Source organism: Argiope bruennichi, chromosome 1 (assembly GCF_947563725.1).
Source record: "Argiope bruennichi chromosome 1, qqArgBrue1.1, whole genome shotgun sequence".
Lineage (NCBI taxonomy): Eukaryota > Metazoa > Arthropoda > Arachnida > Araneae > Araneidae > Argiope > Argiope bruennichi.
The window spans coordinates 35,496,181-35,512,823 of NC_079151.1; the positions used below are offsets into that span (position 1 = coordinate 35,496,181).

At 27.9% G+C, this 16,643-nt stretch overlaps 1 protein-coding gene across 1 annotated transcript in view; it reads right to left on the reverse strand.

Annotated features, from left to right (window-relative positions):
- Positions 1-3,275: 3,275 nt before the first annotated feature.
- Positions 3,276-16,643, reverse strand: part of LOC129972317 (gastrula zinc finger protein XlCGF8.2DB-like) — a 41,425-nt gene continuing 28,057 nt past the window's right edge. The window contains exons 3-4 of the mRNA XM_056086414.1: positions 7,834-7,970; positions 3,276-3,466 (exon numbers count right to left, since the gene is read on the reverse strand). Coding sequence (XP_055942389.1) covers positions 3,276-3,466; positions 7,834-7,970 — 328 coding nt within the window. The remainder of the gene's footprint in view (positions 3,467-7,833; positions 7,971-16,643) is intronic.

A 16,643-nucleotide genomic window follows, 5' to 3' on the forward strand; every position in this document is an offset into this window, starting at 1 on the left:
ATGACGATAATTCCAATTATTCAAAGATAGTTCTATCGCTGATTTAAATTTTGATTTTTTACAGCATTCCTTCTAAAAGGATTTCTATCAGCATTTTTTTAATTTGGAATATTGCAGTATACATATTTCTTCTTTAATGATTATAAAAACGCAGATTTGAATTTGGATCATATAAAAAAAGGCTCAAAATGTTACTTATTTAAAAAAAAACCTTATTTGTATCTTTTTAAAAGTTGTAAAAACAGATGCCTTGACCTGTTATTAATCTTAAATGGAAACAGTGCAGGATATAAACGAACACATTCTGTTCTTCTAATCCGTTATTAACCACAGATTCCTTGTTAACATGTACGTGTCATAAAATCATATCTTTTAAATGAGAAATTTTCTTCTTACAATCGCAGAAGTTCTTAGAGCAATTATTGTATGCAATTCAAGAAGCATAGTAAGAGAAAAAAGAATTGTCGTGCACAATGATTTCACGGCGTCTTTGTGTATAATCTTTGGGAATTCCGTGTTAGTGTTTTCACTAGTTTTACGGCTTCTGTAGTTTTCATACATATCTCGATCACAAACTATATGCCTTTGTATCAAATGAATTTAGGTAGTCGTTAGCAATGCACTCATTGGCAATTCAAATAGATCCCATTATTTTATTTCTATACCGTTATAAATGGGCTAGCATATTCAATAGGAAAACACTTTTATATGAAATAAAGAATTATATATTTTTTTATCTTAATTAAATCAGTCCTAATGTGGTCCAAATATTTATATAGTGTCGGGCCCCATTTAACATATTTTGATAATAAAGCATTCTTCATATACTAACTGAACCGATACGAAGCAAGATTAGAAGCTTTAAATATAGATGTTTGAAACTAATCGAAATTCTTACCTCAGAAAAGTCCATACTTCAATGCACAGTTCTTCTTACGGGCTATCGCTTATTCCCCAAAAATATTGAAATTTTAAGCATTATAATTCAGTAAGTGTGATTGTCTGAAAGTTGGGCAGTTTATTTTTATTTAAAATGAAAAATATTATATTTATTAAATTCGTTAAATAGGGATATTGAAGAGAAATTTAGAATTCATAAGATTTCAGCATTAGGTTTATTGTATCAAACAACGTAAAATGCATTTCATTTATGCTATTTTTCTTACTAGAAATTAATGCCTTTATTTTTTTTCTTAAAGAAAAAAATTATGGGACCGTTGCATTTTTGATGAAATATATTTAATTATATTGTAATTAATATTCATAAAACATAATCCATTTTCAATTATCGATGTTTTGAAATTATATTTAAAGTTTGGGTGATGAAGGCGACAGTCGAAATTCTAGACGATTTATAACTAAATAATAATAATTACATGAGGAATTTTTTATATTTACTAAAAGAATTAAATTATTTTTTAAAAATGATTTTTCAACTATCACATTATTGCTAATTGAGACATTATTACTAACTGAAATGTTGAAATTTGGGAATAGTGAAACTATTGCTAATAGAATGGCAACAAATTTGTTTACATCAGCGCTTAAAACTGTGTTACAATTTTGAAAATGATACAGCTTAACTCGCAAGTAAAGTAAAAAAATAAAAAAGAATTCCGAGATTTCTCATACCATCTCCTGCTTTTAATCTGAACATTCCAGGAATGTATCTGGAATGTAATTTAATTATCACGATTAAAAATTTAGGACTTTCTACTATCTCCATAATTTAAACCTTCTTGATTTTCCTCAATTTTACATTTGACTTTCAAAGGGATTATTTAAATGAGAATAGAACTAGACATATGAAATTTAGTACTGGACATTTAGACCAAAACGTTTCAGCAGTACAATGTTGACTGACCCAACAAAGCGAACTATAAGCGTCTGTTCAACCGTGAGTACGAGAACCTGATAATTTAAAATAATCGAAAAGTCTTATGGATTAACTTGGTATATAGCGTAATTAGAAGATAGGTTTGAAATTTTTTAACAAATCCTTCAATAAGATGATCTATATATTTGTAAACAGAGAATAATTTTACTCCCATGATGAATTTATAATCAATATAAAACGTAAATGGCTCTCTTCGTTTAATGAATAGCTCATATTTTATAGGAAAGCAAAATCTCAAACAACATCTACACAATTGAGACACGTTATGTAGCTTTAACACAGAAATGTTGGAAGTGCCTAACATTATGGATACTATTATTAGAAATGGACATTCGCAACTTAAGCCTGATTATGATTCGAATATCTTCGAAAAACCAATTATTAATCCGAAAATGAATAAAAAATATTATTTACATGATAAATGTCATTATAAATAAATAGTACATAAAGAATTCAACTGAAATATTTACTAATAATTATTAAACTAAATTTCATTCTCAAAAAATTCAATATAATTCTAGATTAACTTCTAGAATTATATTATTAAGTATTTTAGAGCGAAAACATAAAAAAAGAGATTTGATTATTTTTTATTAGCTAAAAACTCATGTTGGAAAAAAAATTCGTGTCTCATTTATATATGATATGCTTAAAGAATATCAATATCAAGTCAGAGCTAAAATAAATAAGAAACAAACGGAATAGAATAAAAAACAATTTATTAAAATAATTATATGTCAAAGCTCCACAACAAACAAGACAAAGGAATACCACAGAAAAAGTAAACATCTGCTGTCTTCTTTCCAGCAATAAACAAAGAAGAAAAATCTGAAATAAAGATGCCCTTTTTGTTGATTCCTTTTATTTTTATCATCTGATAGTCATTTCGAATAATTTTAAAGAAATTCAAAAAGAAATAACAAGCAGTTCTAGATTAAACAATATTTAACCCGACAGTGTTTATTCGTTTCTCAGCATCGTTCTTCGTCAATAAAACGAAACCATCTTCTAGGGTCAAAATGGTAACAGGGATTATTATTTTCTTCGAAGTTCTTTAATTTTTGAATAATAATATTTGATCAACTTAATACAATTTCTGATCCACAACGAGTTTTATTCTTATTTTCGGTTATTGATTCATTTCGCTGTCAAATCATCACCAGCTAAAACAATAGATTTTGCTATTGTAGATTTTTTTCTTTTATTTCGAAAAATAATAGTATGCAAGATTTTCGCGTCATTTATAGTTAGTAACTAGAATCGGAGATGATCAAAACGTTCTCAAAATAGAACGTACCCTTTAATATCACAAGAATGTTATATCACGTTTTAAGAATATTCAACGTTCGCTCTCATTTAAAATATAATTAACTGACTGTCAAGATTTTGCAGAATATGTTATGATGCACAGGGGACCTTTTTCAGATCCCCACAGAAACGCTGTAGCCAATAAAGTCACTCTTTCAGCAGAGGTGATACTCTTACTTGCATATTTTATACAACTTTGATCTATACACTGTTCATCACCTACTGCTACTTCTTTGAGCAGCATAATATATACTACTAATACTAATGGAAAAAAATTAAAAATAAAAAACTATTTGTTTCTTATACATTTTGCTTCTTATCAACAGAAGATATTGTAATTGATGATATTTACGTAGCAGAGCTCCCTGAACACTAAATACATAAATATTCAAAATCATGTCTTGGCAATGGCTTACCCTGAAGCGTAGTGCTAAACCGATAAAATATAGTATGCAATGCTTGCATCCAGCTGTTGAATTGCATCAAATTTTGCACAAAATCCTTCGAACAAATATATGCATCTGTTCATTTTTATGATTGCAACAAAATAAATAAAATTAAGCTAAATAGGTGGATACATATGGTATATAATTTTATTATTTGATAAATATTTCGGAACTAATCGATCGATAAGTAGACATTTTGTTGATCTAGGCTCATTATTAGTAAGCAAAATAACTCAAAATCGCAGCATGCTCGATGATTCAATTTTATTAATTTAATTGAATCAAAACTGAATAACTGACTGACTTGGAACTTTATTTATTATAGGATAGTCTGCTAATCCGTCAACTTGCACGGAAGCAAGTAGTTACAGAACGTGACAAAGTCAAATGAAATAAGGAGTGTAATTTCGGTATTGAAACTAATTGTATAAAGTTTTTGGAATTGAATTGAAACTAATTGTATAAAGTTTTTGGAATGGAATTGAAACTAATTGTATCAAATTTTTGAACCAATCGGCAGATGGAGTAAAATTTGATGTAATGAAAAAGGCCTTATTCGTTTTTTGAAAGTTTATATGCTATAGTTTGGATTCGAACAACATGGAAAAAAATGAATGGATTTGCATACATCGAAATCAAAAAATATTTATGTCGGGTTTTATCGGTTATTTACAAATATTTTGAAAAACTTTGAAATATATTCATTAATAAAATTAATACCATTTAAGTTTAACTTTAAAATTTTGTTAAGCAAATTACTTAATTTAACATGCACTGCTATAACTTGGCTAACTTTAAGCAGAGTTTTAATTCTTTTCATAACTTAGCAAAACCTCACACTGAAATATTGCAATGCAGACATTTCATTCATAAACATAATTTATATTATGAAAGTATACCAGAATAGCAATAATAAAAAAGACAAACGCAGGACTGAATATAAAAAAAACCATTTATTTAAAACAAAAATTGGATTAAGATCATTTTCACGTTAAAAAGATCATTTACAAACACATATATCGTAGTAATGATTATGATGACTGATAACAGTAATAATGATATTTGCATTCCAACAGATCTTGATTGAGTGAAATTTTAAGAAATCGGTTTTCCTTAAAATCCTGCTGACAAAAATTAATACAATCTGATGATTTAAGCCTGTATATAAGTCCGTTTTTTCATGAGATGTATGTTTTCAGAGTAAACTCCATAGGGTAGAATGTAATTATTATCTTTACAAAGCATTTATTCCGAGAAGTCATCCAGATATGATATAATGTTACCATCCATGAGGATCACCGCATCCGAGAAAGACTGACTTCTGCAATGTCATCCTGTGTAGTTTCAAATGGAAATATAGAAACTAAAAATGAATGAATATTATTTTGGAATTACGTTGGAACACACCATATTGAATATATTCGATTATGAGAAATTATTTAAATATAAAATCATCGAAAATCTCAATATTGATGTTTTTTCAATAATTTCTTTGGTAAGTAAGTTAACAAAAATAAACACAACAGCAAATTTATATTTAATTTTCTATTTCAATTTTTTTGAGTTATTTCATAATATTGTTATTTAAAATTAATTTTTGATTAATATTTTGATTAATATACTGTTTGTTGCATTACTTACATATAATTTTTTAAGATTTCGCTTTTATGTGGAAAAAGCCTACAAAATTTACTTCAGTTGAGGAATCTCTTAAGCAAGTATTTTTAAACACTCATTTTAACATTTGATTGCGAAGCCTCCATATTCTTCAGAAACATCTCAAAATACGTCTGAGAGTAGAAGATAGCAAAGTTCAGGAAAGAAGAGTTGCACGGTCTTATGTGATAAACACTGGCCAATAAGCAAAGTTGTAATGACAGGTGACACAGCGCAGTATTGATATGATAAAATAATTTAATATTATTATTTCTAGAATTTGTATAAAATCTAGGATAATTTATTCCAATTAGCAGAGTGAAATCACGCAAACTTCAATCATTTATGAACTTCAAAATTCCAGAACTTTTAGATTCTTTCACCGAAAAAGTGAGATATTAACAATGAAATTGTCCGAGTGAACAAGCATACAAGTAAAAAAAAATTAGTGAGATAGCATTAAATAGGAGGTCTTGACTTCATCTTAAATTACGTGACATCAATTGAAATTTTATCCTTAAATGTGTTTTTGTCTGATTCGATTTTCATACAAGTGTAAGGGAAAGGTTACTGGTACTAATGTTCGAAATAAAACAAGAAGATTGGATTTTAAGTACTTTGTTCATGCCGATAAATAGTGGCTCTTATATATGTATAAATATTAATTAAGAAATGTTTCAAGTTTTAAAGTTTCAGACAATTCCCATAACAATGAGTTCCTAATATTTTAAAACTTTCAACCGAATTTTTAGAAACGGAATCCGAAGCAATCTACAGCATCCTATGCTTATTTTCCAGAGAAGCACAACACACCTGTCTTCCCAAACAGATTTCATGATTCTAAATAGATGTATTACTTACAAAAAAGACTTCTATTTTGTTTAATATGGATATTCAACATTAAACAATATAGATTAATAACGATTTTAATCCCACTTTAAAATATTGTAAAATGTGGAAATAATACACACATTGAAGAGTTGTCTCACTTACCATATGATACTGACATACATTAAGATCTTTTGTTTAAATACTATAAAGTAAAGAACATACCAAAAAAGAACTCAAAATTATTTTAAAAGGTTTAGTTAAAAATGACAATTTTTATACACTAATAATTAAAGCATCTATATTAAAATCATTTTTATGAAATTAAAAATTAAAAAAGGGGCTAAAAATGTAGCATGAAGGAGCATCGAATGTTCTCGGACAAGATATCTCGGAATAAGTAGTCGAATTTATAAATATTAGAAATTAATTTAAAAGTCAAATAATTAATTTAAAAAATAAACAACACAATCAAAGAAACATGCTTACAAAATATTGTGGTTCTTAATATATCATTTAAAATTAATTGATAGAAGTATAGATAGACTTGAACATTTAAAAAATGTACTCATCATTGTTTTTGTAATGACAAATGGCTTTAAAATAAGTTTAAACAGCTTAAATAGCAATAACATATAATTAAGGATTAGTATAGTCTGAATAGGAAAGCGTTACCTGTTCAGCACAATCAGACCACAATTTCCAGCGTCTACTTCGAAATTCATGCAGTCTGTGCTTTAAAATAACCAGTTTTCATTGACTCTCAATTGAAAATCACCATTCAAATTGATGACTTTGTGCTAAAAAATCATGTTTTTTCACTATTTTCCCATTATCGGTTTTCAAAGCAGTCACATTGTCGTTCGTTACGGTAAAATGAGTTCCAGTTAAAGATAAATTAATTCTCTCTTGTCATATAAAAAAACAACTTCATAATTAGTACATAGTTGGTTATACAAACCATGGAATATATCCAAGCTGGATAGTCAAAAATGTATGAGCCATTTTTAATTTATTCATGTTGGTTATACAAAGTACTGGAATTGATTCAGGTTTTATTATTTTATCCAATCTAAAGGATTTCTTGAGAATGTTCCTCCACATATTTGTTTATTTGAATTTATCATTTATATTCTGGCTTAGATTTCAACAATTTAAAATTTTCATTTTTAGTGGATGATTTAAAAATTAATCAGAAGTTTTATGTTCCCCAGAAAGCTTTTCCAGAGTCTTCATTATTGTTAGATTTTCTTTTATATTAAAAAGAAATTATTTTGAAATAATTACTATCAATAAAATTTCGCTCAAATTCCGCAGATTAAATCTCTTCTTCTGGATGGGTAGGTAAATGTTTTATTAAATTGCTTTTCTTGCTGTATGCTTTGCCACATACTTCGCAGACATAGGGCTTTTCTTTTGTATGCGTACGTAAGTGAGTTTTTAAAGTACTTATTTGAGAGAATTTATTACCACAGAATTCACAGACATAAGGTTTGTCCTTTGTATGCGTACGTAAGTGAGTTTTTAAATTACACATTTGAGAGAAATTATTGCCACAGACATATGGTTTTTCTTCTGTATGAATGCGTAAATGTATTTTTAAATTACACGCACGAGCGAATGCTTTATTGCAGACATCACAGACATAAGGTTGTGCTTTTGTATGAATGCGTAAATGTTCCTTTAAAACAGATTTACGTGCGAAGGCTTTACTACAGATATCACAGACATAAGGTTTATCATCTGAATGAATAATCAAGTGTCCCATTAATGTACTTTTTCTATTGAATGTTTTATTACATACTTCACATATATAATTTTTTTCATTCATGTGACTGTGTGTATGAGTTTTTAAATAACTTCTGTTTTGAACGCTTTACCGCAAGTTTCACATATATGGGGCTTCACGTTTGAATGGCACAATGAATGCTTATTTAAAGCTATTCTATTAGTGGAATTAAATCCACATATTTCACATTGAAATCGCATTTCTCTCCGATAAGGGAGTGGGGGTTTCTTTAATTCTTCTTCCATATTTAATTCTACTTCATATAGAGAGCATACATAAATTTTCTCTAAAAACAACAGATGATTGCTTATTCCTTGTTCTTTTCTTAGTAAATATTTTGTCAAGTTTTTTCGAAGCTGAAATTTTTTTTCTTAGTGAAAAAGTAAATGCATTAATATTTTTCTTTTTTATATATTAAATTTCATTCATCAGACTGAAATATCTACATCTCGTGACTTGATAACCATTCATTAGATTTTGTTCTTTGACTATATATAAAAAAATAGGGCATTCAATTGAATTCAATGACGATTATCCAAATTGTTCGAAGATATTTCTATCGCCCAATTTTTTTTTATGGCAATCCGTCTAAAAAGATTTTGATCAGCATTCCTTTAAATTTGGAACAATTTAGTTCTCCATATGTCTTCTTTTATGGATATTAAAAACACAACTTTTCATTTTTGCAATAAAAAAGGGGTTCGAATATTTATTTATTTAAAAGATAACTTACTTGTAACGGCTCCTAACTTTTTAAAACTTTCAGAATTCATGTTTTGACCTCTTATGAATCTTGAATTTAATCGCTGCTGGTTATAATGGGACAAATTCTCTTATTACAATCCCCTATTAATCAGAGCTGCTTTGTTAAAATTTACGAGTCATATAATAATATCAGTTAAATGAGACATTTTCTTCTTGTAACTGCAGACGTTTTTCAGCAATTATTGTATGTAATTTCCGAAGCAGAGTAAGACAAAAATAATAATAATGATTTCATGAAATAAAAAATAATAAAATGATAATGATTTCAAGGTGTCTTTCAGTATAATCTTTGAGGAGGTCGTGTTAGTACGAGTGCTTTTTCATGGTTTCTATAGTTTTCATACATATCTCGATCACAAACCATATTTTCCTATATGCCTCTGCATCAAATGAATTTAGGTCATCATCAGTTGTGTTCTGGTTGTCGATTCCAATAGATCCCATTATTTTATTTCTATACCGTAAGAAAACTCTTCTGTATGAATTAAAGAATTATATTCATAGTTTTTTTACTTTTTATTTATGGTCTCAATATCTGCATAACGTCCACTTATATTTAGATATTTAAAAACTTCTTCAGATGCTATTTGAATGGCAATTAATCAAGCTTAAACTATAAGCGTAACTATAATACCTTATAGCTATTAGCTATAACTAAGCTAACTTAAGCTCTAACTATAATAATTTCAGCTTATCTGCCGATCTTCTGCCTTGAGGAAGAACTATATTTCAATGCAGAGTTCTGCTTTGGAGCTCTAATTTAGTCCTTAAAAATAATGAAATTCTAAGCATTATTTTTCAATCATTGCCGTTATTCGAAAATTGGACTTTTTTTTTTGCTGTTATTTCAGATTAAAAATATTGTTTTTATAAAATTTGTTAAAATAAGAAGATTGTTTATGTGGGTTCAAAATTTATACTTGACTTTCGAAGTCGTAATTCGAAAGGAACCTAGCTAGACACATGAAAATTATGACATAATTACTAATTCAAAGATGTCTATTAATTTAATTTAAAACGTTTAAAATTTAGAAATATTGAAAATATTAGTAGTAGAAACGCTTCTCATTTCTTTTACACTCACACGCTGCAAATGAGTTGAAATTTTGAAAATAATACAGTTTAGTTCGAAAGTGATGCAGAAACAACTAAACTCATGGATAAAGTAATATCTAGTCGGAAATACTAGATATGTCACCCTCCCCGCCCCCCACGAATTGTAACAAAAGTCGTTCGTTCGAAATTTGAATACTTTGTTTTTGTTTAAGATGAAAAATATTATATTTACTAAATTCGGTAAATTCGTTCCTGAGGAAGTTCCATTTTTTATTGATCAGTTCTTCTAGAGGCTATCGCTTATCCCCTAAAAATAATGAAATTCGAAGCATTATGACTGAGTCAGTGCCTTTGTACGACAGTTGAGCATTTTTTTGTTGTTGATATTTAAGATGGAAAACATCATATTGATTAAATTTGTTAAGATGGGAGGATTTTATAGAAATTTAACATTCATACGATTTCAGCATTAGGTTAATTGTATCAAACAGTGTAAAATGTATTTCATTTATAATATTTATCTTACCTTTGTCTTTTTTTGGTAAATATAGATGATAAGGCCAATGCTTGTGATGTTTCATTATATTGTAATTAATTTTCATGAAACATAATCCCTTTGAAATAATAGCTGTTTTGAAAAATTATATTCAAAATGTGGGTCATGAAAGCGGCAGTAAAAATTCTAGTCTATTAATTAATGTTTTAAGAATTAAATTATAATAATTCCATTAACAATTTTTTATATTTATCAAAGAATATTAAACATATTTGCCGAAAAAAATTTAAAATCGTCTCATCATTATTAATTAAGTGATGATTACTAATAAAAACGAAATGTTTGAAATTTATAAATGGTGAAACTATTCATAGTAGAATCACATCAAAATTCATTTATATCAGCACATTACAACTGCGTTGGAATTTTGAAAATAAAACAGCTTAATATTCGTAATACACAAGCAACTGTACTGCGGGGTAAAGCTATATCTGGCACGAAATACTTGCTTTCTGGTACCCCTCCTCGCTTAATCCGAACAAAATTTTCAGATTAAGTATTAAAAATTTAGTCTTCTGAAATTTTATAATCTCTGTGATTTAAACATATTGGGTTCCAAATTTAAGTTTGACTTTGAAAGGGATAATTCAAAGGAAATCGAGCTAAACATGAAATTTAACGTTAGACGTCTGAACCACAATATTAGGATGTAGCCAGTCAAAGTGAAAATAACTGTCTGTCTGTCCATTCTCCAATGAAAGTGATAAAAAATCAAACAATCTTATGGATTAATTTGGCATGTAGCGTGATTAGAAGCTATGCTTCAAATTTGACCCAAATCCATCAAAGCGTTTTTTTTTTATTCAGTTATATATTCGTGATAAGTCTAAAGAAATATCCCAATGCGTTTTGGCATAATGATGATACTTTTGAAATTCAGCTATCAAAATATAAAGGTCTTTATTTAGAATAAATTACTTTTCAGCATAGTATAAATTTATATTAACTGACAAACATAATAAATAGGCTTTACAATGAAGACATGCTGGTCTTGAAACTGAAATTTTTTCAACGCCATATATTTTGGAATATTAGTAATAAGAGAAATTTGCGAATTACCCGAAGCTCAAACCATACATTTTCGACTCGAAAATAATGGAAAAAAGGCAAGATTTTTTTTTTTCTTTTTGATAAACACTATTACATATAAACATCACATAATAAATTCATTTGAAATGATTTATCAGTTATTATATGAATTATAGTTCAATAAATACAAATTTCAAAAAATGAGATATATGCCTAGGTTTCCTTTCATAAGAGTATTCGTTTGTGTTTTAACTCTGAAACATAAATAAGAATTTGATTTGTAATAATTCAGCTAAAAAAATCAAGCCGAAAAATTCGAAATAGGCGATAGCATTCAAACATAATGTTCTCAAGTTATATCAGAATCATGTGAATACTAAAATAAATAAGAAGCATATAAAATGGAATGAAAAAACTATTTTATTATAAAAACCTTAAAAATTAAAACATTATGTAGGATTACGACAGAATAAGAAAACATTCTCTATATTCTTTTCAGCAACAGCAGATCCAGTAAAACCTCAAATGAAGATGCATTCTCTATTAAATCGATCTTAAAATTCGAAAACTAATAAACAATTGGGTTTTTGGAAGTCCTGCTAAAATGAGTAGTTTTCTGCTGCAATCACCATGCGAATGAAAGTGTTATATAATATATTATAGTTTACCATAGAATTTTAATGAACTAAATTTATAACGAATTTATTTTTTCTGTCTAAATCTGTTTTTTTTTTTTTTTTTTTTTTTTTTTTCATTCGGGGATTTTTAGTACACAAAATTCGGAGACAAAAATGGAAATAAAAAAAATAATACCAAACAATTGGTTAAATAATATTCAACCCGACAATGTTTATTTGTTTTTCAAAACAAAACCGACTTTCGGGTGAAAAGGCAAAGGTTGTTTTTTTTTCTGCCAAGTTTTATAGCTTTTGAATAACAATATTCCAAAAACCGTTAGGAATTCAAAGAATTTAATAGTCTTTTTCGTCTATTGATTAATAATGTTGTCTAATCAGCATTAGCTCACACAATGGATCTCGTCTTTCATTTCGAAACATAATAGTATGCAAGATTTGTGTGTGTTTTATAATCTCTTAACTAAAATCATGTATGCTTAGGAAAACTTTATAAGAATACATTGTAACCCTTTCCAATACAAGAATATGATTTCACATTATTTCACATTTTAAATATATTCTGATTTAAAATATCATGATATGACTACAATGATTTTAGAAAATATATTATGCTTCTCGGAAGGCCTTTTCAGTTCTTAACAGAAAAGATGAAACCAAAAAAGTCCATCGTTCAGCAGAGGTAATGCGCCTACTTGAATATTATAGCCGTGTTGATATGAAAACTGTGTAACATTGCGCCTGCTGTTTGTTTCAGTATCCAGAAACTACTTTTCGACGATTCCACTTCGTTAAGGTGTGAGACGCAAAGGGATGAGCCATTTTCGGATTTCTTCATAAATCTTTGACCTTGATTTCCGTACCTTTAAATTTTTAGTTCAGATTTTATTCTAGTTGTATATCAGTATCCTGTCGTTTCTGACCGTAATATTTTATTGTAATTCAGAAATGCTAGTTTATATGGTTAGTTTAAAGATAAAAAAGTTTCAAGACTTGCACGAGAACATTTTATACAAATCACATTTTTAAAATATTTAATGTTCTCTATGATTTAAAACCTCGTTAAATGACTGCTATGATTCTGTAGAATATATTTTGGTGCTCAGAGGACATTTTCAGACCGTAACAGAAACGCTGAAACAAATATAAAGTCACTCATTCAACAGAGGTGATATCCTACTTGTATAGCTTATACAGCCTTTATCTACACACAGCTAATGTTATGCCTCCGTACATCATCTGTTTCGATTCCTGAAAGCCAATTCTACAAAAAAATATTTCAGTTTCTTATACATTTTGTTTTTATTATGAATTTATAAACAGAATGCATTATAATATTTGATATTTACAGAGCATAGCTTCCTTGAATACTAAATAAATATTTATTTAAAATCATGTCTTGGAAAGCGCTTATCCCAAAGCACCAAGTGCTAGACAGATGAAATATAGTATGCAATAACTGCATCCATCTGTTTATCTGTATCTAAGTTTAGACAAAACCCATCAAACAGAAATATGTATCTATTCGTTCTTGTGGTTGCAACGACATAAAAAAAAAAAAAAAAAAAAAAAAAAAAAAAAAAAATTTGAGACCGGTGGATGAATTTGGCGCATGATTTTATTATTAGATGTGCATTTCAGACCTAATAGACAGTCTGTTGATTTTGGTTATTAGTAAATGAAATAACTAAAAATTGCAATATGTTCGGTGAATGAAATTTATTATTTTATTGGATCAAAACTGTGTAATTGTCTTCGGGCAATTTATTACAGAATAATCTACTTGAAGCTCGAAGGGTTCTGTAAGCCTGAACAGAAGTAAATAGCTACAGATGGAAGACAATGATTTCGAAATAAGGAATTTGATTTTGACATTGAAATTATCTATATCAAATTTTAGAAACAATCGGGCGATATATAAAAAAGAAAGCATAACATCTCTTTTAAAGATTATATACGATTTTTTCGAATCGAAAATCATGAGGAAAAATGGATGGATTCGCATTTACTGAAATCAACAAAAAATATTAGTTTCGGAGATTAATAGTTATATACAAATAGCTGTATACAAATAATTATATTAATGAAATATATTCATTTATAAAATTAATACCAATTAAGTTTAAACATTAAAAAAATTGATATGCAAAGTACAGCAGTATTACTTAAATTAATTTTTGCTACTGATCTGACTTGCAAACATTTAATCAGGGATTTCATTCATTTCTGAACTTTGGAGAAACTTTCATTGAAATATTTGAATGCAGAAATTGCATTAATATAAATACGTGATGTTGTGAAAGTGTAGAAATATGTTATTTCTGGAATAAATAAGACATATGCAGAATAGAATATAAAAACATTAAACAAACAAACATGAGGAAAAATGGATGGATTAATATATACTGAAATTTACAAAAAAATTTCGTGTCGAGTATTATCATTTATATACAAATATTTTGAAAAACTTATTACGAATTAAGTTTAAACATTAAAAAATTTGGTAAGCGAATTACTTAAATAAATTTCTTATACTGCTCTAACTTACCAAACTTTAAGCAGGATTTTAATTCTAAACTTAACTTGACAAAGTCTCTCATTGTAATATTTGAATGCAGACATTGCATTTATACACATAAGTGATATTATGAAAGTATAGCAGTATAGCAAAAATAAATAAGCCATACGCAGTACCAAATATAAAAAAAACATTTATTTAAACTAAAACCTGGTTTAAGATCATTATCACATTAAAATGAGTATTTACAAACACATATCGTAGTAATGAATACGATGTTTGATTGATTCAAGTAGTAATGATATTATTGTATGCAATTTCAGAAGCAAAATAAAATTTCAAAAAATAATAATATTTTAAATAATGATTTTATGGTGTCTTTGAATATAATAATTTTGAAGGTCGCATAAATATAAGTACAAGATTTTACTGTCTCTATAGTATTCATACATGTCTCGATCATAGACCTTATTTCCTTTTAAGCTTTTGCAAAATATTAATTTAGAACATCGTCAGTAATATACTTGTCCATTTTGTAGGATCCCAGTACCTAATATCTATACCTTTATAGATAGGCCTATATATTCAATCAGAAAACACTTCTATGTGAAGTAGAAAATTATATTTTTGGTTTTCTGACTTAATTAAAGTCTTCCTAAAGACAGACCAAATCTCTATATAGTATCGGGTCCAATTTACTTTATTTTCATAATAAAACATTCTTCATACACTAACATAGCTGCGACGTACCGAGATTAGAAGCTTTAAATATAACAATTTTAGACTATTTGATCTTCTGCCTTGAGGAAGATCCATATTTCAATGCACAGTTCTGCTTAAGGGCTATCGCTTATTCCCTAAAAACAATGAAATTCATTATGATTCTGTCAATGCGGTGATTTGAAAGATGAATATTTTTTTTTTTATTTAAGATGAAAAATATTATTATTTTTTTTAAATTTGTTAAAATAGGTGGATAGTACAGAAATTTAATATTCATAAATTTTGAGAATCAGATTTATTGTATCAGATAACATGAAATACAGTTCATTTATACTATTTTTCTAACTAAAAAATGAATGCCTTTCAGTTTTTATTTTTTTGTGTTTATTTTATACTTAAAATATTTCCATTCAATTCATGGATATTATAATTTCTTTTAGAATACAAAGAATTAACTTTAAAAAAATTTCAATGCAATAAAGTTTCGCTCAATCTCCGCTGATTAACTTTTTTTTTTCTTGTGCATAGTTGCGTAAATGTTTTCTAAACTTACCTCTTTTTTTAAAAAAATTCTCAATTATAAACGTACCATACATAAGGTTACTCGCTAGTATGCGTGCTCAAATGTATTGTTAAATTGCATCGATGTAAAAAATCTTTGCCACAGACTTCACAGACATAAGATTTTTCTTTCGTATACGTACATAAATGTCTTGCTAAATTACTTTTATCGACGAATACTTTTCTACAGACTTCACAGACATAAGGTTTTTCTTTTGTATGCGTACGTAAATGTCTTGCTAAATTACTTTTATCGATGAATGATTTTTCTACAGACTACAGAGACATGTGGTTTTTCTTTGTTATGAATATTTTTAAACGTCTGTTTAAAGCACTTTCTTGTCTGAACTCTTTACTGCAGACATCACATACATAAGGCTTATCGTTTGTATGCGTACGTAAATGTCGTCTCAAATTAGCTATTTGAGTGAATTTTTTGGCACATAATTCTCAAACGTAGGATTTTCATTTGTATGAATGCGTAAACTTAAACAGTTGAACGCGTTACTGCAGACTTCACGGACATAAAGCTGTTCTTTTGTATGATGGCGTAAATGTACCTTTAAACTAGATATTTGAATCAATCCTTTATTACAGGTTCCACAGACATAAGGTTTTTCTTGGCATGAATACGCAAATGTTGGGTTAATTCACTTCTATGGTTGAACACCTTATTCAAAACTTCATATACATTATGCTTTTTTATGATATGAACGCTTGCATGTACTTTCAAATGACTTCTTCTTTTGAACGCTTTACCACAAGTTTGACATACGTAGGGTTTCACATTTGAATGGTAAATTGAATGCTTACGTAAAGTATCTTTATTACTGCAATTTAATGCACATATTTCACACTGAAATCGTGTTTCTTTCC